The following is a 26225-nucleotide window of genomic DNA, read 5'->3' on the forward strand; positions in this document are numbered from 1 at the left end:
AACCGGAACAAACGTTTTCTTACCTAACTAATTTTACGTAGGAGATTAAGAAGGAAGAGGGGCAGGAATTTGCAGTTTGTGGGGTCGCACTTGTTTGTCGAACAATTTTGATGATTGTCGCATTTTGATGATGTAGACATCAGATGACCGCAACCTGAGTCGTCCAGATCTGATTAATATCCACATATGAAACAGGCCTGTGTCGGATTTGAAAAAAATCTTAATTGTACTGTTCACACTGACACGAAAAAATCTGATCCATTTGGCATATGGGCCAAGAAATCGGAATTGACCTGCAGTATGAACATAGCTTTAGTTATTATTACTAGGCCCATTTCTACCACTGCAGCATGCAGTTACCTAGCTAGTTGTGGCTACACCTCGAAAATCCACCATTCCTGGATGTCACGATTTACGGAACAGCTCTTTACAGAACAGTCATTATTTAAATTTCCAAGTGAGGAGGTGACGCCGCAGTGGGTTCCATCACCTTTACGCAGGCCAAGAAGCCTGAGGCACCTGTTAGCTCGTGAGCTAGCTAGCGTCTCGTCGTGGCGTGCAGAGCCCAGCGACTACGCACTGGGATATATTCCAGCCACTAGAGCCTATTTTTGTGTCTAAAACATAGTGATGTGTTTCAGGCATAAGAAAGAATCATTGCTATACAGTAGATGTATCACCCATTTTTCAGAAGGGTGTGGCTTCATTCAGCGGACATGTCCACAACAGCTTGATTTTGAAGGCTAGTTTTTTTTTTTTTTATTTTTATTTTTTTTTAATAAATCATTCAAATTAGGCAGCACTCTTCTCTGTGGTGTGTCAAATTTAGAAGACATTTTTACTTTCACTTTACAGGGACTTCAAGGGATTTGTTTGATGTCGCGGGCATGCAGTGACTCTGGGCGAGAGGCAAGGTAAACCGGAAACTGGATAATATCCCACCACACACCTGATGAGCTCTCAAAGCAATTTCAAGTGATTGAGAATTCCTGCCATAATATGAAGGGTAATCTCATGAATGTGACATTCTTACTATTTACTATGTAAGTGTAAAAGGCTCGGTTGATGACGCAACAGACTGTAAATGCTTTGATGGCTGATCTTTTTGAGATTTCACTCGATGTGTTGACGCGCCTTTTTATGTATTATCCAGTTTGATTTACCGGTAACTGGTCCCCCAAAATTTTAAAAATACTTACTATAAATAATGTATCTTTGTTCATCTATCTATACCAGCGATGTATAGTGACAGGCAGAACAGGACCAATTTCACACTATTTAAGTAAATATGCGAGAAAATTGGCACGGTGAACGACTGGTTAGCACATCTGCCTCACAGTTCTGAGGACCGAGGTTCAAATCCCAGCCCCGCCTGTGTGGAGTTTGCATGTTCTCCCCAAAAACACGCACAGTTCAGGGTGTGCCCCGCCTCTGGCCCAGAGTCAGCTGGGATAGGCGCCAGTACACCTGCGACCCTACTGAGGATAAGCGCTACGGAAAATGGACGGGTGGGTTTGCCGTGAGATATTTCAAATGTAAAACACAGTATGTGCCTTGGCTCAAAAGAAGTCGGAAAACTCCGCATTTCGTCTTTGTCATCGTAAGAATGTTGGACCAGCGTCCCACAGCGGATTGTGTTTGACCTCAGAGTCGCACTGGATTATGGCTGGGCCTCGGTGGTTTGCGCTCTACTCCGATGCATTAAAAGCTGCACGAGAAGATTTATTGTCATGCTTGCGAGCAGCACCGTGATATGGCTAACATCGACTGCTCATTCATGCATCCTGGGATTTATTTCGACTTGCGTTTCTGACCACCTGCTGGACTTACTCTCCCTTTTTAATTCTGTTTTTCATCCCTGGGAAAACATCTGGCTCACTTCGTGGCGCTTGTGAACAGCAGATTTTGAAAACGGCGGCCTGAAATTGCATGCCGTAAAACCAAAACATTAAGAGTGGTCAACACTCATATTTCTCTGTGGAGCCATCAAAATATTTATTAGAGCGTTTTAAGATGCATTTTATGTCACACTGTGGTGATTATCGACGTGATTACTGACTTGTGAATACTTCTAGTTAACTAGTGGCAGATTTAGGAACACCAAAACACATTTGTAGCTTGGCCTAAAGTCAGACAATACAACCTGGACTTAATTAGAAGTCCCAATTAGGGGAAACATATTGGGTGCCTGATGAGGAACCTGAGTGAGTGATTAGTGGTTTCCTGCAGCCTTCCCTCCCCGCCAACAAGCTCCAGAGAGCCAAATGTCTAATGGTTCTTTCAGAGCGATGAAAAAGGAGAACAACGTGTTTGAAATGGGACAGCGTTCACACGTTTGCCAAAAGGTCCTCCATCAGGATTTTTGGGGGGGCACTGTAAAATACACGCGGCCTTAAACATGTCAGCTCAGATGGGACAGGCACTTGGAGCTGCAAACTTTATGACTTTCTTCTGGGACTGATTCCTCAGTGGGAAGAAATCATTAATGGAACTTGTGTGGAGATGGTGGTAGTTTCCTTACTAACATGAACAGAGGTTCACTGCCAAATTTCAAGTGGATAAAAAAAAAGAAGAAAAAAAAGGTCTCAAAATCTTTATAGTACTAGTTTTGGAGTGGATGTTCATCCACTTGGCATTTTAACAGTGAGAGAGATCAAGATTTCAGCTTTTATTTCCAGGTACTGTGGTGCCTTTTGATAAGACTGACTGAAATTAGGTTTTTGAGATACGAGCTGTCGTTTGGCCCATGTTTTTTTTTTTACGTTGACTTGCTTAGCATTAAATTGGCATGCAAGTGTTGTTTGGTGGCAGTAAAACCGACTCACTTCATAAGAAGTAGCACTTTGTCAGATAATGAACGATTCTTCTTCTTCTTCAAAAAAAAAAAAAAAAAAAAAAGGCTTCATGCAGTATTCCCATTCCCAGGTTAAGTTTACGTCAAACAAAACATAAAACAATGAGAACTACACCTGCATTTAAAACAACCACCTAGCTTTGCTTGAGATGAGTCTGTTAATTTGATGCTAACAAACTGCAAAAATCCATAGAGGGGGTAATGAATAGCATGTGTGTTGCGGTGTTACAACAAAGCAAAGGATATTTGAACACAAATGGTGGGCCAACACATGCTGACAGACAATGTAACAATACTCACAGGCATATTTCTTTATCCTCTGCAAAGAAAGACTAATATGACTGCATCTTACTGAGTTGTGACCACCGTCTATGTATATCCAAATGTATGTATCATACTGCCCCCAGGTGGCCCAGGTGCATACACCAGAAGGAGAAGCACAATGTCAATTGAACTGAAGCAAAAATGAGCAAAAACGGTTTTGTTCTTTACATTTTATTTAATTCTGTCAATACTGTTCATTTTTATAAAGCAGAAAATTAAAGAGTTCTATTTTAAAACACAAATTTCGTCTTGATGGGGTGGCTAGAACGTATTAATGGCATCTCCATTCATTTTAGTGGAGAAAGATGATTTGAGATAGTGAGTGTTTTGCATGGTCATGGAATTGATAAAACTCATAGCTCAAGACTGAATTGTAGATTTGATACAAAACTTCGAAAATACTTGAAACAGACAGATAAAATAAATAACTAAAAAGACATTTTTAAAAACAAGATTCATGTGGATACAATTTGATATTTAGTTGACATTTCTTTGCAAGTATTAAATTAAGCATTAAGCATGTGACCCACAGCACCAAACGTTTGCGTTATTCTTTTGTCATGCTTTTCCTGGCTTTCATTGAAGCCTCTTTTGGTTATTGTTTGTTTTGGTTTTGGTTTTTACTCTCTAATGCATGCTCTATAGGTTTTAAGTCTGGAGCTTGACTAAAACCTTCCACTTCTTGCCCCTGTTGAACTCCTCTGTTGTTTTGGCAGTATGCTTTTCCCCCCATTATTTTGATGCAAGATGAAAGATCTCCCAATCAATTTGTTTGTACCTTCCTTTAAATTGTCCTAAAAAAAAATTCCTGCAGACTCCTGAGTTGATTTTGCTGCCGCTGCCATGATGTGTCACATCAATGAAGATTAATGAGCCCGTCCCACAAGAAGCAATTACCTCCACTCAGTTTCACAGATGAGCTAGTATTTTAGGGATCATGTACACATCTTGTCTTTCTCAAATATTCGGCCTTTTCATCACTTTGGTAAAGGTTAATCTTTGTCTCATCAGTCCATAAAACGATCATTTCTGAGGCCCGCCTCTGTAGTTTTTGGTAAATCACGGCCTGGTTGTCCTGTGTAGCCTGTGTACTTTTCTGTTCACGCTCATGACCTTCACTTCCATCCTCTGGAAGTTGTTGCTGATGTGATGTTTTAGGGTCATTTATTAAAGCTCTTAAAAGGTTTCTGTCAGTCACATGGGCAAGTAGTTTTGCTCACACGGAAAAATTGGTGGGTTCAATCAAAAGGTGCTTTTACATAATAAATTATACCAGATCCGGATGACATATTGATATCTCGTCTCATATTCATCTTGAGATCTAACCAAATCAAATCTAAATGTTTTCAGTAAAATTAAAGCTATAATCCTCCATTTGTGGTGCCTCGTAACGCTGGAATTCAGCATTACAACAAAGCTTCAATGAAATGCTTGTCCGGCGCCCTCCTTCTCCTTCCAACCCCGCCCTACCTTTCCGAGCCCCCCCACCGTTTGTCACAAAACGTCGGTTACTTTCCTTCTCTGCTAATCATCCTTCAGCGGCAGGCTTTTTCTTTGTGGTAGTATTGGACGTTTTTTGGGGTTCTGCTGCGCCATGTTGCTTAAATTGCTTTCTCCTTTCTCTATGGCTCAGTCGAACCTGCGCGCTGTCCATATATGTGCCTGCCCGTTCATAGGTAACACATACATACATCATTTCCACTACGTCATTTTAGAGCACCACCAAGAGATCCAGTGCGGGAATGTATAGGATAGTTACTAAATTAAAGAAACATATAAACATCCATCCATTTTCTGTACCGCTTATCCTCACTAGGGTCACGGTCCCAGCTATCTTCGGGCGAGAAGTGCGGTACACCCTGAACTGGTCGCCAGCCAATCGCAGTGCACCTAGAAACAAACAACCATTCGCACTCACATTTACACCTACGGGCAATTCAGAGTTTTCAATCAACCTACCACGCATGTTTTGGGGATGTGGGAGGAAACCGCAATGCCCAGAGAAAACCCACGCAGGCACAGGGAGAACATGCAAACTCCACACAGGCGGTGCCGGGATTTGAACCCCCGGTCCTCATAATTACGAGAGATATACACTGTATTGAAAAATATAGCAACATGTGTCAGAAACTGACAGGTTTAATCAGCAATCTGTCATCTACTCTTGTAGTGGTATGAGGGAAAATTAATTTTTTTTTTTTTAAAACAAAATATAGTTGTGGATTATAGCTTTAAGGAATTTGCCTCACTCTTCCAACACTTTTGAAACATATCATTTTCAGGCCATAACAAAAGTGAATGAAGTTACAGTGGAAGTTACGGCAATAACAAAATGAATCATCATTTTGCTATGGGATTGTTTCCAGCAATCCACTTGTTGTACCTGCCTACTAGTCAGGCTTGATGGCTATGAGCTGTCCTTCATGCATATGTTCCAAAGTTTTTTTTTTTTTTTTTTTATAAAGCTACATTGCACCCTGTGTCATCATTGCTGATATGTACTATCCACTGCTGCCAGGCATATCTCAGAACCTGGACATTTATTGCTATTATAGTAGTTCTTAGCAGGGAATGAATATTCTATTTTTTTTTAGTCTGCTTGAAACAAACATTTGAGTATTAATGCGCTCAGTGTCAGTGTTTCTAATATTCAAATTATTAAACGATCATTATATAGTATAAATACAATTCAATCTATGAGTTAAATAATAATTATGTCCTTACTGATGTCTACTAATGTAGCTTTTCAAAGATGCTCATAAGCAGTTCCATAAATATTGCCGGATCCTGCGCAATGATGAATGACAGATGTCACCAACCATATGACTTTTTATTTACAGTTTTGAAGCAAAGTGGTATTTCTGCCATGATTAGTTGAACATGAAGCTATTATTTTGTTTTATGAATGACAACAGGTAGATACACAGGTTAATTGGACCTTCTGCCGTTTAGTGGAAGAACATTTAATTGTTCTGCCCATCAATATACGTCACTGGCATAGATAGATGAACAAAGATACAAAGATCATTTTGTAAATAAATAATCATATTTGGACCAATTCAATTAATTTTCTATCGATTTGCCATCCTGGCATTAATGAACTATTCTCTGATTGAACTGCCTTTTAGCCCAGTTTAGAATTCTCCTGCATGATGTATGAAAGTACAAACAATGCTTTGTTTCTGCTACAGGCACGTTAGTAATTGATAAAGGCTGCTATTGCTGCCTTATTGCACTTGCTGGCAACAAGTGAACACTATTATTATTATAACTATTAGTTACTTTTAGTGCAAAGAATGAAGGTTAAAATGGTAGCGAAAGTGCCAAGTGAGGAGAGAAAAGTGCTCCTCGCACACTCAGGAATTCTAATGACTCCGCTGTAGGATTTTCCACATCAGCTGTAACTTCCTACACGGCAACCGCTTCTACAAGATTAAGCTTGCAGGGTCACTGGAAAGTTGTGCTCGTATGCGGTTAGCACTAATTACCGGAGGCGGGAAGTAACAGAGTACAAATACTGGAACTTTTTGTACTGCACTTAAGTAGATTTTCCAAGTATCTGTGCTTTTACTCCCTACATTTAAGCAAATCTATCTGTAGGCTTGGCATTGTTTTCAACCTCTGCTGATGATGACACATTGTGTAAAAAAAATCAAATCAAATCAAAAATAATAATAATAATAATAATAATAATAAAAAGACAAATATGGAGAGGTGAAGTCAACTGCTGGTGAAATCTTGATTGCTTGAGATGTTGGTGACTTACAGGCATTTAATGCAAATAGCATTAACGACGATGATGACGCAACAGATTCGGAGGAGAAAGATATTCCCAATTCATGGCTTTAGTTAAGAGAATTGTTTGATATGGTTGGCCCCGAGAATTATCTGTGGCAAATGTGTTGTGCCAGCCTAAAAACCACCGGCTTCTGGCGTTAAAACATTCTTAATATAATCTGAGAAAACAAGTACAGTTAAGGTATATTTTTGCAGTTGTTATCATTAGCTAGTTTAGAATATTAGTCAGTTCTGGTGATGGTGGTAGCACGTCGCTCTGAAATCACAGCTTTTGGAGGTAACGAGCAATATAACTTTACAAATCAGTAATCACATTCAAGTTACTATTTTATATTATCGTTTGTTACTTCAGTGTATGTAAGACATACTTCAGCTTTGCTATTTGAACTTTACAGTTGCAGACAATCTCCACTAGCATGCAGTAGAGCAGTAATTCTCAACTGGTGGGTCGCGGACCCATTTTGGGTGGGTTGCAGACTGCTCGTAAAAAACAATAACGTACAGTATTCGTGTTCAGATTGTTATGGAGCGGTACAGAGGTGTAACAAGCTCCCACACTGAACATATTAAGCAAACTAACTAACTAACTAAAAGGTACACAACAAACAATTGTACAATATGAAACAAAGGCGAAATATCGACAAACGGAGCCATGAGGCATTCTGGTAGAGGTCAATCGCCTTCCCGGCTGGGGGAGTGACGTCGCGTTTTCAGCATGTGGACAGCTCACGTGTACAAGCAGTCAGTCAACAATGGAAGAAGGGTTTTAAAGGTGGAAATTCAGTCACTATTTTGAGTTTTTCCCAGCTAAAGGCGAAAATACTGAGCATTGTTGCACACTTTGCTGTCGACAAACAAACACTCTGTCAATTTTAAAGAAACATATGGAGTGGCGCAGTACATTCAAGCTTTCAGAAAATGTCCCACATTAAGATATGAACAATAGGTAGATATGACACGCTTCTTCGAGCTGCGTGCCAAAGCTGACGCACGGCTAGCGGGGGCAAAGTGTCAGCACGTTCCATTTTTGTGCACAGAACGAAAATGAAAAATAACAAGGATGCTTGCACTTTGCGTATTGTACAATGATCAGAACGAGGAACTAGGAGTAACGTTTTAAAGGTAAGATTAGTCTCTTTTTAAAAACAATTCTGTATTGATAGCACATGGTTTGGCGTTGGCCAAAAAAGTAAACCTCATTGAAAATGGTTTGAGAAATGAGCTGGATATGACTTATTTTCAATCTCCATGCATTGCCTTTGATAGGAACGTCGATTTCAACAACTACATTCAGCGCATTGGTGACATTTATTTTCAATCTTTGGTTTTGATTTGTGTTTATGAAATATGTCTTTATGTCAAACCGGTCTGTGGCGCAATCAAGGGTTGGCGACCGCTCCACTGTACTGAGAAATATCAATGATGTCATCAATTAATCCTCTTTGACAGGTACACTGTAACTGACAACAAACTGTACTTTTACTTTTCTACATAAGTACATTTTACAATCTGTTCTTTTTTACTTTTATTTAAGTAAAGGATATGGATGAGTACGTCTGCTTTCACCAGAGTCTTTTTTTAATTACACCTCTGCTAATTACCCCAACACACATAACAGTAACCGATAACAGACTCGGATAGGTTACACAACGGATCACTTCAAGTTGACGGGATGAGTTTCGCTGGATTGCAGAGTTAAAGACGTCCTCCCGATGTGGCAAACGAGTGTCCTCCCCGTTCTCTTCCCCGTCACTCACGGAGGCAGCTTCACCGCGTCCCTGACCCGAATAACCCAAATTCCTGCCTGATTGAGTTGGTTTTAAAAGGAAGCCACACAGAGAGCGCTCGGCTGATCCTCACCTTAAATGGGAACACATTTTGGACGTGTGGGAGAGATGATCAGAGAAAGATTTCCTCTTTCCGGTGCTCATGCAGGGGTTGGGGGGGGGACGCCGCTTTAAAGGCCTCAAGAGAGAAAGAGAGGCCAAAAGGGAGACAAAAGACAGAAAACACCCTCGCCGCTCAGTCTGCATCACTTAGTCTTTCTCGTTTACATCCTTACCCCTTACTCTTGGAAAAGAGAAACAGTGAACCTCCGTTTATCGCAGGGGATACGTTTCAACACATTTGAACCTAACAAAACACTTTTTAAACACATTGTAAATGTATTTGAACGAAAAAAAACATAAAAATTGAAAATGTATGTTTGTAGTGTCTGTGAACATGCATGTGCCTTTAAGAGGCAGGGCCTCGTTGGGTGACATCGTTGAGTCCGCGTGTGAGTGTCTAGGTGTAAGCTGTGGCAAACAGCAGCTCCTGTGTGAGTGTGCTCATTGTGTTTTATTGTTCACCCGGCGTTCAATATACGGCTAAAAAGTCCATCACAGACTGAGGCTCTCCTTTCCCACATGTGAGAGCATTTCAGTGAGTAAATACAGTGGCAGCTTGACTTACAAGTTTAATTTGTTCCGTAGCCAAGCTCATAACTCAATTTACATGCATAGCAACTCAGTTTTCCCCATTTAAATGAATTGCAATGCCCTCGGGAAAAGAAACACCAAACTATATTGTTCCTTTTTTTAATCATGAAAAATAGCATTCTCTTGTATATCCTTGCCCATATGCGAAGGTACAGTACAGGTACAGTAACTCAAAGCCATAGAAGACAAAGTCTGGCCACTGACATGCATTGCTCCATATTGTCACCCAGCTAGACCGTAACGTCACTGAACAATGCAAAGTAACGCAAACTGTAGCATATGTTAAGGATATTTCCCACAGAAACTCACAATATACTGTGTGTTTGCGTGTGTGTGTGTGTCTGTGTGTGTGCACGTGTGTGTGTGTGTGTGTGTGTGTGTGTGCGTGTGTATGTATATATAATATATTTGAGATTATAAGCATGGCCAGTTAGTGAACTGTAACAGAAGTAGGCTACGACTATTAAGACAACATAAATGTTTTTGACCAAGGCCATCAAAAGGGGGCAGGAGATGTGTTGACAATCGCAACACCCTTTTGAAAAAAAAAATATCATTTTCCTCACAAAGTAAATGAATTATTTATCAGTTTAAAATAATGACGGAAGACTTTGTTACTGCTTTAAACATAATTTGAGCAATATTCTATCATGCTTGAGCATGATAGAATATTGTTTTATCATGCTTGAGCGACTATCATTACAATATGTACAATCAGGGGTTGCAAATGTGTCGGGCGAGGTACCCACGCACGTCTTGAATTGAAGTTATGCACTCGAGATAACAGATTGAAACTTCTCACACTTTGTGGGAACAGAGCGACATAGATGAAGGAAGTCAGAACCCGGAAGAGATGAGATCATGCCGGCGAGACGCTTGCTGAATGATCGCCAGTGGACTGTACCACTTGTATGACAGCTATTTGCTTGAATACAAAAATGAACCTATTTCTTGACTCCCTCCACGAGCTTATCAACAAGAGAACGGGGAAAAACAATTATAAAAATAATGCACGCGCACGCCCTGTCCAGGATGAGCGGAACAGCCTACAGCCAGACAGCAAACCATTTCCCCCCCCCCGCCCCCCCCCCCCCAAATCGCCATAAATCCACTTGAAAGAGGCCCAAAACTGACCAATGCGAATGCCAGGCAATGGAGACCCATTGTCAACTCACAAAACTCGTAAGTTGGGGCAAACCTGCGGGGGAACACTGCAATGTAAAAGTGATCTAGTCACGACACACACACACACTAACTCCCCTCTTGACCTTTTTGTGCTCTCGTTATTTCTCTAAATTAAGCCCACGCTGTGAAAAGTAACACACACTCACACACACACGCTGTGATCATTATGAGCGTGTCTTGTGTCTGGGTGAACCAGAACTCTCCAAAGTGTTTCCGCGTCGCCCGCTCGCGCCCCAGACAGGCTGGCTCTAATGACCTGGCCTGACGGTTCAAAGCGGCCCGCAGACGCTATGATTGATGAACGGGACCTGCTAATTTCACCAGAATACAGTTTATTGTATGTATTAAAACACACTCTAGTTAACATTCTTCAGTATTTTCAGGAAAAGTTGTTCTAAGGAAGGCGATCTTACGATAAAGACGAGTTCATTTCATGTTCCGAAAGGATTAACTGCTCCCTTGCTCTAAATTATTGGAAACCGTTTGAACTTGAAGAAGTCAAAGTGCTCAACAACAACTAAACAACTCCAGATCAGAGCTTAGGAGGAAGGGGGAATAATTTCCCTTGGCACTCTTACTCAAGATCGTCCAGTGCGACAAAAAAAGAGGACTCAAACAAAACAGCATGGGAAGCATTTGTCCATCGAACAAATTGAAATTCCTTTTTGTCAGATCATGCCTCCTTCAATTTGCCCTGAAGTCATCAGTACGACTTGCTGTAAACTTTAAGCATTTCCAGATTGAAGTTGCCCTGTGGCACTCCGCGTTGCATAATCAATCTCTCTCAGCGCACTGAGTAACGCTGCACATCAGGTCCCGAGCATGCAGCTATTTCATTATAGCTCCAAAGACCCTACATCACTTTAATGGATGTATATTTGATTTCATCAGGGTTATTAGGGAAGTGTGGTTCTGAAGTTTGTCACTGTTGGAGGACTACGTTTATATACGGCAGGGATCATCAATTAAGATTTGGAAGGGTCTGGTTGCTACGTTTTTCTCAGGGCAAAGGTCTGGACCTAGAAATGTTTCCATTTGCGTCGCCGACCTGTCAAACAAATTCGAAATGGCACATTTTCTTTTCCTGTTCACAATGCTGATTTGTGGCTTTGCAAATGGGATGTTTTGTTTTACATGAAAAACAACGTCTCTTTCTGTGCCACGAATGAAACGACTCTGATCCTACTAAAGGACAACAATGCATGAAGATCCGTGTTTCGTTTGGAAGTGCCGCTTAACTTTCTAACATTTTAATAAAGTCAAGGTCTCGCAACATACGATATTCAACAGATTTGTGATAGCTTCCAGAAGAATAGAAAAAGTTCTGTGTCCATCCGTTCATTTTTTTATTTAAAAACTGCGTTTTCTGAGTCAACTCTCTACATTTTTGAACAAGCCATACATTGTCATCATTTGTGCAAATCTCTTTTGGTAAACAACCGGTCTAATTGGCTCAACAAGGGCTACCATAGTACTAGATATAGCTGCGTACACAGTCCGTGAAAGCCTGTGTAAGAAAGAAACGTGATGATGGACATACTTTATTTAACAGCAATTGACAATGGGTTCGCATGAGGCCATGACTTGGTTAGACCTGTTTGAAGATACCGATATACAGGGTGTCCCAAATACACGTAGCTCACTCGTTGACTGCCCATTTTTTTACTCATACGTTTTTTGTTTCATGTGCAAATACAGTGAACCCTAAATAACAGCAAATGTACGACCGAGTTTTGAATAAAGAAAATGTGTTATGAATTGCTACTGGAAGTACAAATAGGTCTCGAAAGTGCAAATGCAATTTATAAGACAAGTTTCATCGGGATCAACTGACACAATGCAGCACCGCTTGCATCAAAAAAACAAGTTTCAAGCAGATGAAACCGTTCTGGAAGACATCGGACATCCACTAGCCTCACGAGAGCAGAGCAATTGTTGGGATTGCTTCTCCAAACCTCAAAGAAATCCATACGACAATTAAGTCATGGGACAGAAATGGCTAAATTTAGCGCCAATCACATGTTGAGGAGAGCCCTTTGCACAGGAATGAGTAGACTACACTAGGAGGAAAACATTAACATTGTCTTCAAATTTTCATATTGTAACCCATTATTCTTGTATCTTTGTCACTAAACACCCAAGTCAATCCAAAATATACGCATAATGGCCATTCAAAAAAGGAAGTACATTTTTGGCGACACACTGCATAAAATACAACATCAGTTTTCCAAACCGATTATTTTCAGTTTCGAATCATGACGGCATAAATCATAATGACATCAATCATAAGGGCGACGCCTGTCTGTTTGTCAGATTGTCAAACAAACTTGAGCAGAATTTTTTTTTTTCTTCCCCACTTTTGTTACGAGTTTGGCTTTGGCGGAGGTCTGCGATCCGGACAGTGTTGACCTGTTTATCACTCATGCAGTTTATGATCATTTCCAAACGTATTAAGGGCAGCGTAGTTGTTAGCACGGTAAGTCAGCTTGGGGTTTTGAAACCCTGGCGTTGGCATGTTGGCCTTTTGCTTGCGTGGGTACTGCGGCTTCCTCCTGCGTTCCAAAAACATGCATGTTAGGTTCGTTGAAGACTCTAAATTGTCCAGAGGTGTGAATGTGTGTGCGAATAGTTGTTTGTCTCTATGTACCCTACAATTAGCTGACAACCAATCCAGGGTGTATAGAGTACCTCAAAGCGGTACTTGAATAAAAGTACAGGTATTTGAACTGAAAATAACCTATAGAAGTTAAAGTCACGTAGAATATTGATTCAAATTCTATATGTGACATTTGTTGTCATTTTCTGATGTGAGCGGTTCGAATTTTGATTGTCTTCATTTGTTAAATTTTAAATCTTATTTTATTTATTTCGTTTACTTCAGTGATTTAAAGTGGTTAAAGATCTCTGTGTTGGTTAATGAGCAAAGTTACCATGGCCATCAAGCTGAAAGAAGCAACAGAGAGAGAAACACTAACGGGTCGGTGCGCCCATAAAAAGACTTCCTGATTACCTGCGTCTCATTTTCATTCCTGCAACAACAAACAATCGCTTCGGACTTTATTTTTTCTTAGTTACAAAGATCGTTAGAAGAAATGCATCAGAGTAAAAGTATTTTATTGATTAAGTAGTAAGTATTGGAGTCAAAGTGAAAGTTGCACTTTGACTCCAGTATAAATAGTATAATATATATACTACTTAAGTGTATATATTTAAAAAAGGTATTTGTACTCGGTTAGATCACAAAACTACCGCCTCTCACCCAGTCAGCCACCCTAATGCGGGCAAGCAGTACAGAAAATGTAAGGATGGATGTATTAAGAGCTGTTTGAGTAACTGGCTGACAGGAAATGTTGGCGAGTTTGCAGGAGACGTGGCAATCTGTAGCTCAAATGTGCACTGCCGGTATACATGTTTCATGCAAAACTCTGATGGGAACTCCTGCACATTTATATATGGAGGGGGGGGGGGGGGGGGGGGGTACCTGGAAAAAAAATCCCCCAGCAGCGCACTCTGTCAGGCACCTGTCTGCAGCAATATATCACCTCTTGGTCATAAGCGGATGTAATATTTATTGAGATGCTCAAATAATTGATTTTGACTTTCCTTTCAGTCTGTTTCCAAATCATTCCCCAGGTGTAGATGATTATGCAAGCTGAGAGGAAGGTTTATCAACATGAAGTTTTGTTTAAGTCAGTGTGGGAATAGAAAAAAGTCTGCTGAACCAAAACAAGTACTGTCCAACTCTATTGTGGTATTATTGAAACATTCAATGTCTATTAGCAATGGGACTGTTTCTTTAACCAATCACATTTCAAATGTGCTGTCCCACAATATTGTAAGCACTTCTCCGTCCTATGATTGGTTGGTCAGAGCAAAAATGTTCGACTGGCAAAAAACAGCTGTAGCAATCTGCACATACAGTATGATTACATTTAGTAATCAGTAACTCTGGTGAGTATGATTTATTTCATTTACATTTTCAATATTTGTGTCATACAAATATTGATTCTGAACTGCTCCAGATGATTAAAGTGGTACAGTTATATTGCGGATAATTGGGTGAGGAAGACATATTAAACATTAATGAGGATCTTTATATACAGTATGTAGATGAGAAGTCATAATGGTAACTCATTTTGTCATTTTAATTGCGAGTCTGGAACTGGCTCGCCGTGAGCCCGACGATCAAAACGACACTTCAGAGCAACAAACCGCCGCTACGTCTCATCGAGCCTCCCGCCAGTTAATAGAAACCAGACCACACATCACGGAGAAGCACGCTGGCTGGCTGTACGTGACCCCGAGCGGGGCCGCCGACCCCCGTGATCTTTGACTGCAGGAAGTGAAAGCTCCGGCAGAGGGACGGCCCTTTGTGAGAGGTCTGCGCGAGCCGCAGCTCTCGTGTCAGCTCGGCTTCTCAAACAGGGCTCCGCAGACCCACGGGGGTCAACTCGCTGTAACTTGGGGTTAGCAAAACAGTTAGCAATAAATTATGTCAGATCATTTCTTCAAAACTAGGCGTACCTACGCTATATAAAAAGTCTACATCCCCATGTTCAAATGACATTTTTTGGGGCGATATAAAAGAATGAGACAAAGATAATCCACCATTAATGTGACCTACAACCTGTGCAACCCAGGTAAAAATAACCAACTGTTATAATGCGGTTGCACAAGTGTCCACACCCTTTTATATCGGGAATGTGGCTGTGTTCAGAATGAACCAATTACATTCAAACTCATGTCAAAACAGAAGTCAGCACACACCTGCCGCCATTTAAAGCGCCTCTGATTAACACAAAATGAAGTTCAGATGTTCTAGTAGGCTTTTTATTTGAAATATTTTCTTTAGTAACTTCATTATAGTTACTTGGTTACAGTTACTTAGTTACAATTAAAGTTACCTAGATACAGTTACTTACTTAACCAATCACATTCCACGTCATGTTAAATAATAGCCAGCACACGCCTTCCACCATTTAAAGTGCCTCTGATTAACCCTAAATAAAGTTCAGATGTTCTAGTGGGCAGTACTGACAGTAGTTACTGAGTAACAGTTACATAGTTACCTAGTTCCACTTACTTAGTCAGTTATTTAGTTACAAATTGGGGATGTAGCTATGTTCAAAATGAAGTAATCACATTCAAACTTATCAAATGGGAGTCAGCACACACCTGCCACCGTTTAAAGTGCCTCTGCTTAACAGCACACATAAAGTTCAGATGTTCTAGTAGGCTTTTCCTGGCATGGTTTGCTTTCTAGCAGAAGCCTAAAGGTTTTGTGCTAACACTAACTGCTGTTTCGAATTGTTCATAATTCCATCCAATTTGTCGAAGTTGAGTTAGCTCGGTCGGCTTCGGTGTTTCCTACTATGTGTTAATGTATGTGTAATATACCCTTGCACTCTTTGGAGTTATGCTTGATTGACATTAGGCTTATAAGGGGCTTCTTGAGAAAAAAACATTTTTGACCCCTTTGCTTTACAAGGTTGTTTCACAACATGTTTCCACACAACGTGCCGGCCTTTTACAGGAGTATGCCTGCTGGAAAGGGGTTAGATATCTCAAGTCGCGGCAAAGAGGAGAGGACGTCAAGTGGAATGCAAGCGTAAACGTCGGCCATCGACCCCCGTCCCCCGGTCCCTTTCCACTTTGCCTCGCCTGTGTTCCTCAGCCATGACACATTGCATGCACATGAGCGTGAGTCAGTGGGTCACTGAGTCAGTCATGGACTAAACTGAGTCAGCCAGGTGCCTTTTTTCTTCATTCTGAAGAGGCCAAATCCTGACAAATGACAAAGAAAACACAAACAACGACATTCCACACAAGGACACAGAGGTGTGGGAGAGAGAGAGAGAGAGAAATAGAGAGATAGAGAGAGAGAAAGAGAGAGAGAGCGAGTGAGTGAGTCCCTAACCCTAAGGTTTGAAATAGAAAGAAAGGGTCACGTTGGGCTCACAGCCAGCAGCTCAGGAAGCCGACGCGATCAAAACAGTTTCATGTGAGAATGAAGCCACACTTCAGTGAATTCTGCTCTGCCAAAACACATCAAGATTAAGACACTTCAAGTGCGCCCGATCCCCTCACTGGTACTGGACAGAGTGTGTCTGCTCTGTTTGCATGTGCATGTGTCTGTGTGTGTGTGTGTGTGTGTGTGTGTGTGTGTGTGTGTGTGTGTGTGTGTGTGTGTGTGTGTGCGTGCGTGAGAGAGAAAGACGCTGCAACATTTTCCTATTGTTGCTGTCCAATCAAAAGCATGAATCCCAATTGTTATTTCTTTTATCAACAATAAAAAGTCACTACAAGGTCCCTGAGTTTTGAATCTCAGCAGTTTTTGTTTGTATATTTCTATCTTATTATTTATCTATGGGACCATGTCCTACGAGTGCACCTTCAAGTCTTTGTACAGTCACATATACAATTTTTTTATTTTTATCTTTTTTCTCTCTAGATAGGAAAAAATAATAATAATCTGAAGATATTTTTAAGTTTGTTTGGACTTTAAAAGGGAAAAAAAGTCATACAATTTTGAAGAAACGTGTGGGGATATTTTCAACTTCATTTTGGGATAGCGAGGAAAACAACACATTTTGAGCACGTTTGAATTGTTTTCTTTTTATTTGGGATGAAAAAGGGAAATTAAAACTTAAAAAAAAAAAATTCAAACACAATGAAAAGCAAACCCTTTTTGTGTTATTTTCAGGATGGGTAAAAAACTCGGCACAACAACAAAAATCATAATCATTATCGCTGAAAAAGGGGAAAACTGAATGTGGATTTAAAAAAGATATTTTTAGATATAGCAGGGCAACACTTCTTTTTTTAGCATGCATAAAGAATAAGAGGTAGAAAAAAGTATTTTCAAGTTTTAAATTTTTTTTTGTAGGAAGAGAGCGATTTTGAAATGTTATTTAATCAAAAAATATATTTAAAATTTTTTTTTCCCACAAAAATTAATTTGAATTTTTTTAAAATAAAAGCTAACACTTTTTATCTCAGCATAGATAACAAGGGACCGTGGCACAATTCTGAGATATTTCTGGATTTTTTAATTTTTATTTTAAATAAAAGAGGGGTAATTGTCTGTATTGTGGATGAAGCCTCCCCCCAAAAATCAAAACATTTGGATAATTTAACTAAAGTCGGCAATCCTCATTTGAAAATATTTCCCCTCAAGAATGGTAATAGAAGTGATCCTCATTGGGCAATATAAAGACTTTCAGCCCGTAGTTGAGGCTCCCGCTGGAAGACGTCCTGACAGCCACAGCTCCTCCTAAGCCGTCTCAACGTTAAAAACTTCACAAACCCTTTCAGCATCCTCCCCCTCTGCGTCCCTTTCACACAAACTTTCAAATAAACCCTAAATTCAGCCCCAGAAATGTTGCCTCCAGGTTACTTTGACCCACCCTGCGGCGAGTGAACCAGCTGGCAGGTGAAAGCAACACAGTATGAAAAAGCCATCCAACATGAGCCAGTGTTGTCACAGCAAACACACTGTGACAAATGACAGCTCTCAGCAGAGGCCAGAAAAACAGAAAAACAGCTCCTGATAATCAGGAAGGCTGTCATAGAATCACCATGGCAACATGCTGACACAAATGTAACGCTCTGCCTTACCGGACGACGTGCAGAGGCGCGCGCACGGGGGGTCGGGAGCGGTCCGTGCCCCCCGCAGGGTCATCGATTGACTTGTGCATCCGCCGCAGGGTGTCATGTTTTTAACGCCTCGTCGTCACAGCATGCAGGAGCTCCGAGATGACCGTCTGCTCTGATGGTGGAGCGAACGTGAAGATTCCATCTGCGTGGGGCCGGCCGGAGGCACCTCCTCCCCCCCTACGAGACCTCGTTCTGTGGCTGAGTCCAGCCTCGGCCTCCCCGCGCCACCCCCTGGCCTTGCGCAATCTCAGCCCCCTGGACAAGAGTGGAGAAGGTGTAAACAGCCAAATGCGAGAGCAATTTAAAGTGTATTGACGCATCGCCGCTTGTTTGGATTGCAATGTCATTCAGAACAAACAATTTGATGTGATTAGCAGTTTCTGGGAGCCATGAACCACACTAAAGACTTTTCTTAAAACAACAGTACAGTGAACCCTTGTTATATTGCAGTGCATCTTTCGCACCACTCGCTATATCGCCGATTTTTAAGGGATTGCTTTGAATGGCTTTTTATAGTTTACAGGTAAAGGCAAATTTAGAGTTGCGACCTTTAAGTGTCGTAACATGTTGTGCCGCAACATGCCGGGCAGTACTGAGTTGCAATAGAAGAAGTAGAAACAAGAAAGAGGAAGAAACAAGAAGTAAGCGGAAGAAAAAGAAGAAGGTACAAGAAGATGAAGAATAGCTGTTGGTCCCCCAGAGCAGAGAGAACATATATAGTACCTTGAGTATTGTTTTATGTTCTGTTTGTATGTGTTGCTGCTTCGTGTGTGTTAAAGTAGCAGTTGTTTAAAGGTTAATAATTATTCATTAGCCTGCCTATGGCGTTTCACCTTATAGGTCAGCATGAAGCTAAGTTTGGTGGAACGAATGATTAAACATACAGTGTTGGATAATATTTGGTGTCAGTTTTACAGTAAACTTCAATTGTGCCAAATAGCTTGAAGCAAGCACGCTTTGCCTCATATTTGGAGAACCGTGTTATCGAGTGTTTCCTTAAAATGATGTTGTACAATAGTCTCCCATTTTTCAAGACTGAGAGTGGGAGACCAGGCATAATGAGTCCTTTAAAAAGTGTTTCAATAGGTTTGAGTGTGTTTTAATGAATTGGGAGGGGTAAAACTATTATTAAAAAATGTTTTTATAAGGTCTATATTTTTTCTTAAATTGTGGATTTTCAACTGTCATGGGGTAGGTAGGGTCTGGAACCTATCAATAAACAGGGGTTCACTGTACTGTTCAGAAGTCTTGAGACATCATTAGCTTTGTTGTTGTAAGCGGTCATTAAAACCTTTCTGTCTTTCTTTTAGAGTGCAATCAGAAACAGCAAAGAGACAGCAGAACATTAATTACACTACACTGTTATTTGTCACTTACATGCACAATGTACTCGCTCTTTGACTAGCCATTGCTCATGTAGTTTGATTTATTGACATAGATGCAAGTGTAATGAGGTAATTAAAGAAAATAACATTCCATTTAAGATAAAGTCGAGGCTAAAAATATATGAATAATGGGCAGTCAAGAAAGCCAGTTGTGACTTTTGCACGGCGCTGTACGGAAAAGGTATCTTAGTTATTTCAAGACTTGAGCACCACAAGTTGGAATACGAGGCCAGATGGGCAAACAAATTATAATAGTAAACTTAACAACACAGTGTAGCTCTCAGACTGAAGCCTGTATTCAATCTAATTGGAGTGCGTTTGGAAATGAAGCCACAACCTGGAGGACACACACACACGCACGCACGCACGCACGCACGCACTCAGACATGTAGAAAATATTTGTCCTCAATTTGCTTCGAGTGCTGCCTCTGTGCTGACTCACATCCAAGAACAAGCACGCGTGGTTTTCATGTGATGAAGCCAGTTTTTCTCCTTCACAGCAGCGCCACACTAACCTGTTCAGTCCTGCCTCCAGTCAGCGTGGATGCTTTTATGGCTGAGCGGGGAAAGTCTCACAATGTACGCAAAACTTCCAGTGAGTGAGAAGTCTTCTTCTGAAAGTTCAATCTGAGGAATTTAACGAAAGCTTCCAAAAAGCGAAAAGCCCGTGTGAAACTCCTTTACGCGCTACCAATCCGGTTTACGGAGATTTAAAAGGCTTTCCCCAGGTAAGTATCCAAATGTTGAGCGTCTGTGCAGCTGCGTTTGCGTGTCGGCGCACTGTGAAGTGAGGCTAAGCGCAGCGGAGTGTTCCTCCAATGGCCCGCGGTAGTGTTGGCTGTGCGTAAAAGGGAGCACGCCGCTCCCCTCCGCCTGTCAGAGTGAAACTGGAGCACGCCGGTCGCTCCTCAAGCTGTTGTGACTTCTCTCTCTCTTTCCCACCTCCCGCCTCGCGTATACATAGCTGCTCGAGTGTCTTTTTGTTCCTCAGGGGGAGGAGAGAGGAGGAAAAGAGGCTGGCACCAGGCAGGGATGGGGAGTGATTGTCACTGAGGAACATCGAGGAACATCTTTCCTCTGCTCACTGCACCCATGAAGGCCCACAGCTCACCTGCAGTCCAGTCCGAATGGATGGAGGAGGATTGGTTCTGAAACAACAACTCAGAACCTGCAGTCTGTCCACAAGTGGCGGGCCGTACATTTGGGACACACTAAAAAATGGTGGGTCAAACTTGTAACTCAACTCTTGGTTTGGCATTGTCATTGGTCAATTTGAACCAACATTGGAGCAAAATCTGAGCAAATTATTAACCCGTCTGTTGGGCAAGAGATGTCCCGCCCACACCACAAAGACAATGCATTTATTATTTGGGGAATAGTTCAATGTGAATGGCTGGCAAGCAATTCAGGGTGTATACCCCGGTGCCTCTTGCCTAAATTCAGCTGGGGTAGGCTCCAGCAGCCCTGCGACCCAAGTGAGGATAAGCGCTTCAGAAGATGGATGGATGCATGGGTGGAGTAATGCTAACTGGAAAATACTTTTCCAGAAGAAACAGTTTGGGCTGGTTCTGTATGATGAACCTGTATGATCAACGTGGGGCCAAAAAACAGTGGGATTAATAATTGATTTGTTAGACCGCTTTTTGTTTCACATTTGACCAATCCAATGGCAAGATCACATTCAACCCAACGGCAAGGTCACAGATGGCGCAACGGCAGGGTCGCGTTCGACCCGACGGCGGGGTCGCGTTCGACCCGACGGCGTGGTCGCGTGGAACCCATTTTGGGGTAGACGTCCACAACCCAACACGAAGGGTCAAACCCCCTAACCCGGACCTGCCGGTCTAAAATAGCCACTCGTTGGGTGGGTCCAACTTTAGGAACGCACTGGGTTACCCAAATAATCCACTTTAGGTTGTTTTTGAGCCAGCCATTTTTAGAGTGTACCTGAGCCTTCATTCAGCAGGGACTTACCCGACTTAATTGACCTCTCTTTTTACAGTCAGTCCCAATCGCTGTGCCTTGGTGTATTTCACTCCGAGGTGTGAAATAACCCTCGGAGTGAAATTTGTAGTAAGTTGACATATTTTAAAGCAGTTATTTGGGGATCATTACTGTGATATGTTTACAAATTGAAACTTGAGAGTGCAGAAAGTGGAGGAAACCATTTTGGCTTCTGAAACATAATTACCATTACTGTTATGAAGATTTTTTTTCTTTGCTTTTTTAGTATTTTCAAATCTAGAAAAGCTCTATATAAATCCAATTCAGGAGTAATATTAATAGTTGTGGTTGTCAGCAGCATCACACACGAGAATGTGGGTGTCGCAACCCTCCACTTTATCAGCACCCACACTTTTCACGCTGCCCACCCTAACTTTTGTTTAATAATGTTGCGGCCATGTTTATTTTATTTTTAGTGTATGCCAGGGGCCGCCTAAAAATGAACGACAGGCTGCAGGCAAATGGCCCCCCGGGCCGTAGTTTGGACATCCCTGTATTGTGTATATATGTGTGCAGATTGCTACAGTTGTGTTTTGCAATTGTAGTCAAACAACCAACCAATTAGAGGACGGGAAAAAAACTGATGTTGTTGTGGGCCTAGTGGCAGGCCCTGTGAGGCGAATTCAAAATTGGATTTTTTAGGGAAAAAAGTTTCATTGCTAATAAAGTTGAAGTTACATGGGCCAGCACTACTGATTCCAAAGGCCCTGGGCAGATTGCATTGGCATGGCAACAGAGAGGCTGAAATCTGATTGGACAAAAACATACAGTATAACATCCACATACACACATGAGAAGCATTGCCGGCAAGAGAAATTCTACAAGGTGAAGAAATTAGACTGTTGGGAATAAATGAATACAATTTCATGGAACAAATATCAGAATTTAGTTTGTAAATGTATGTTACTGCATCTGCTAGTGTTTAGGCGAGCAGTAAAGACCTTGCCAGCCCTGAGGGCGCACCACCGTTCTCCACCTTCCACACAACAACGAGGCACTCCCTGCACAGCAAACAGTTCAGGCCTGCCGCGCACAAAGGCTGGGTAAACAGCTCTCCAGCGAGAGCCCACTCACCACGCAAAAGGCAGAGACAAATGCAGGGAGGATCCCCGTTCTGCGTCTCTATTAATAGTAGCCGCGACAACAATGCGCGCGCCTCAAGTGGGTGACATGCAGGAATGTACAGTCGGATAACAAGATGGGCTCAAAAGCAATAGCAGCATGTGAAAGGGGAGAGAAACAAGTGATTGATGTTTTGTTTGGCTGATAAAAGTCACTTGGGACATCGTACAACAAGGACCACCTCAAAAATATTTAGCTCTCAAAGTACCACCATCATGACCAACATTGACATACAGTAGCTAGTCGGTCCAAGTGTTCATCAAATACAAGGCAGAGCCTTTATTCCTCAAAAAAAGTACAGTATAGCTAATATTATTGTAAAACTGCAATCAGCATCATTTGAACATTAACAGTGAAGAAAAAAAAAACTAATAATGATTCAATTAAAATATATGACACATCAATTGAATAAATAATGTAGCTAAATAAATGTTAATAAATATCAAATCCAACTGTAATGTACTTAGAAGTTAAATACCACTGAACAGTACTTAAAGGACTTATTGGGTCTAAATGGTCCATATTTCACTAATAAGTTGATTTTCTTTTATTGTTTTGGTCAAGAAAATTAAACTGGCAGTTATTTCCAGTAATAATCCGTTTTGGAGCAATTGGTAGATAACCAATGCCTTTGAAACGCCCCCCCCCCCCCCCCCCCCCCCCCCCCCCCCCCCCCCCTATTTTCGACAATCAAAAAATTGGCCCCCCAACCCCACCCCCCTTGCTGTGAAGGGAGACCAAAATTCACCACATAGCCGTTGGGGGGAAAGGAATGCACTATACTATAACGTGGCAGTATTTAGTCATATTATATATACTGTAGATGTCAGGCAGAATCTCCCCACCTCCAAAAGGACAACTTTTTAGGAAATAATTAACCAAAAAAAACAAAACGACAGCTCGCTTGAGTTTCCAAACACCACTTTGTTCAAGTTGGTATTATACCTTATAGCACTATCATATACAGTTGCACTCTCACATGAACACAGAAGCACCCCAAATGTTGCTCAATTGCTAATTTACCATGCTGAAAAATCTCTAATTTATTAGGCTGTCATCCATGAAAATTTTACGAGCACGGTGCCAACTATCCGTGCATATCGAAGTCCACTTGTGTCACATGACGCCACCACCCTAAAGAAAGCCTTTAAAAGCAAACGCCTGTGTCACGTCAACCATCCAAACTCTTTTCAAACATTGTAGAGGCATTCTTGATGCAATCAATGCAAAAGTGAGCTGACGAAACCTGTGTATAAAAGCGGAAATTAATCTCCAAGCAATTACCTCTTACCTATCTATGTCTTCTTCAATGAGGCATTTCAAGAATAATTTGTAATATTTTTTTAAAAACAAGCATAATAAAATGCTTAACTATCACTATTGTTACTCCTTGTCGTCCAAAAATAAAACCCCCCAAAAAACATTCAGACTTTCAATACTGTATAGGCCCAAATTACACCGCAGAACAATTGTTCAATGAGGGAATATCCTCGCCTTCTGCACCTGATGTGCCAGTCTGTGACAAGGCTGACGTGTCCAAAATGTGGGCAGGCCAAAATCAAATACTTAATCAGAAAACAAGCCTAAAATTGGGTCTATTTGGGGGGATGTTTTTCTGCAGACATCACAGTATTTTACTCGCAAAGTTTAATTGCGTAGTCGAAGCTCAAAAGCGGCACAAAAATGTAACTATTAGTGGCCCTCATTCAGCGACTACTACTACTACTAGTAGTGAAATAAAATTCTACTTGTTAACATCTAGTTCTTCATTAGCTCTAGCGCTATTATTTTCAGCATAAGGCTAAAAATATGCTCAAAGGAATGGCGCAGCGGTCCAGTTGCTGCAGAGGCCATGGCATGTAACAAGTGAGTCAACATCATCCATCAGTGTGAGCCATGATGAACTTGCTAAGTGTTGTTTGAGGCTTTGGAGCGTGACAATGTTTGGACAGCACAACACACACACACACACACACACACACACGCACGCACGCACACACAGCTCAAATAGAATCATTGTAAGAATGCATAACTCTCAAATAAATTTCTAGAGAATTTCAAGGCACGTTGAGATGTAGATTTGTTTTGGTTTCTGTCGTCAGAAGGAGCTGGTCATGTCCAAGTTCAGAACCAGATGTGAAGGGATAGTTTTAGTTCGTTTCTTTCCAACCCCTGCAGTCTATGCTTTAATATTTTAAACCTTTTGACTGAATTAAAAACAGCATCGCATCATATAAAAACAATGAAACACGACATAAAAGAATGTAAAGCAATTAACTGCCTTTATAGAGACTAATTATTGTACGTACAACAATGTAGTGTTTGTGTATTAGTTGTGTACCTTTAAAAGGTGTGAAATGGTACTGCTACTCAGTCACATTGCGCTACATTCCGTTTGCTACTATGATTTTTTTATCTATTATTGTTTGCGAGATCTGCAGTGTATTTGTTTTGGTTTGAGACTTCTGCCTCGGGCACAGAGCAAAGTTTTCAATGTGTCTAATTTACATAAAATATGGTGGAAACGGAAAAGAACGGCAATCTAATGTCTGCCTGGCAAACCTATTGTGCTGTTTCACGAGTGTAAACAAAGAAAGTTAATTTAAGAGCATTTCTTTTGGCTAAATTCGCCTTAATTCATCTTTTTAGAAAAATGTTATAATGTTGGGCAATATCTGAATTTCTTTCCCATTTGATGTTCATGCTTTAATAATAATAATATTAATAAAACATCAGAAATTACTCACCAGTTACTCCATACTTGATATATTTTCTATGCCACTTTTCCTTACAATAGTCACAGGAGATGTTAGTGATTTATTTTAGGAAAACCAATAATCTCCTTGAATCCATCACAATTTCAGTAAATAGAGAAGAAGAAAAAAAACACAGACAAAGGACAAAAAGTCCCACTTTGCACCAGCTTGCACTCTTTCGGGAACTTTTTCTGTGGGAACTTTTGTCCATTCATTCAGAGCAACGTTTGGAAGGTCAGAGGTAAATGATTTTGGACCAGATAGGCTCACAATCGGTGTTGCAGTTCTTGATAAAAGGGTGTTAGATGGAATTGAGGTCAGGGCTCTGAATCTCTTCCACACCGAATTCGTCCGGCCACGCCTCAATGGAGGCTAACAGAAGAGGGTCTTTCCCAAACGAGGGAAAAGAACAGTCGGAATGTCATGGTTAAATTAAGAATTAAGATTCAGGGGGGCATGCACAGTCAATGATATCCAGCTTTAGGTCCATGTACTAGTACTCTTTGTCCTAACTGCAGTATAAAGACAATTCAGCACACTAGTCGACTAACTAACTAACTGCCTCTTTTGGCCTACTGGAACGCAATTAAAACTTATTAATAAACTAGTGTGCTTCACTCGTAACACTACTCGGCATGTGTCATGCACTAGTAGCCTGCTA

At 41.1% G+C, this 26225-nt stretch overlaps 1 protein-coding gene across 1 annotated transcript in view; it reads right to left on the minus strand.

Annotated features, from left to right (window-relative positions):
- Positions 1-20691, minus strand: part of LOC133411781 (glial cell line-derived neurotrophic factor) — a 32696-nt gene extending 12005 nt beyond the window's left edge. The window contains exons 1-2 of the mRNA XM_061694468.1: positions 20198-20691; positions 18259-18552 (exon numbers count right to left, since the gene is read on the minus strand). Of these exons, the coding sequence (XP_061550452.1) occupies positions 18259-18355 (97 nt within the window). The 5' untranslated portion in view covers positions 18356-18552; positions 20198-20691. The remainder of the gene's footprint in view (positions 1-18258; positions 18553-20197) is intronic.
- Between the last annotated feature and the right edge of the window lie 5534 nt (positions 20692-26225).

Source organism: Phycodurus eques, chromosome 13, assembly GCF_024500275.1.
Source record: "Phycodurus eques isolate BA_2022a chromosome 13, UOR_Pequ_1.1, whole genome shotgun sequence".
In the NCBI taxonomy this organism is placed as follows: Eukaryota; Metazoa; Chordata; class Actinopteri; order Syngnathiformes; family Syngnathidae; genus Phycodurus; species Phycodurus eques.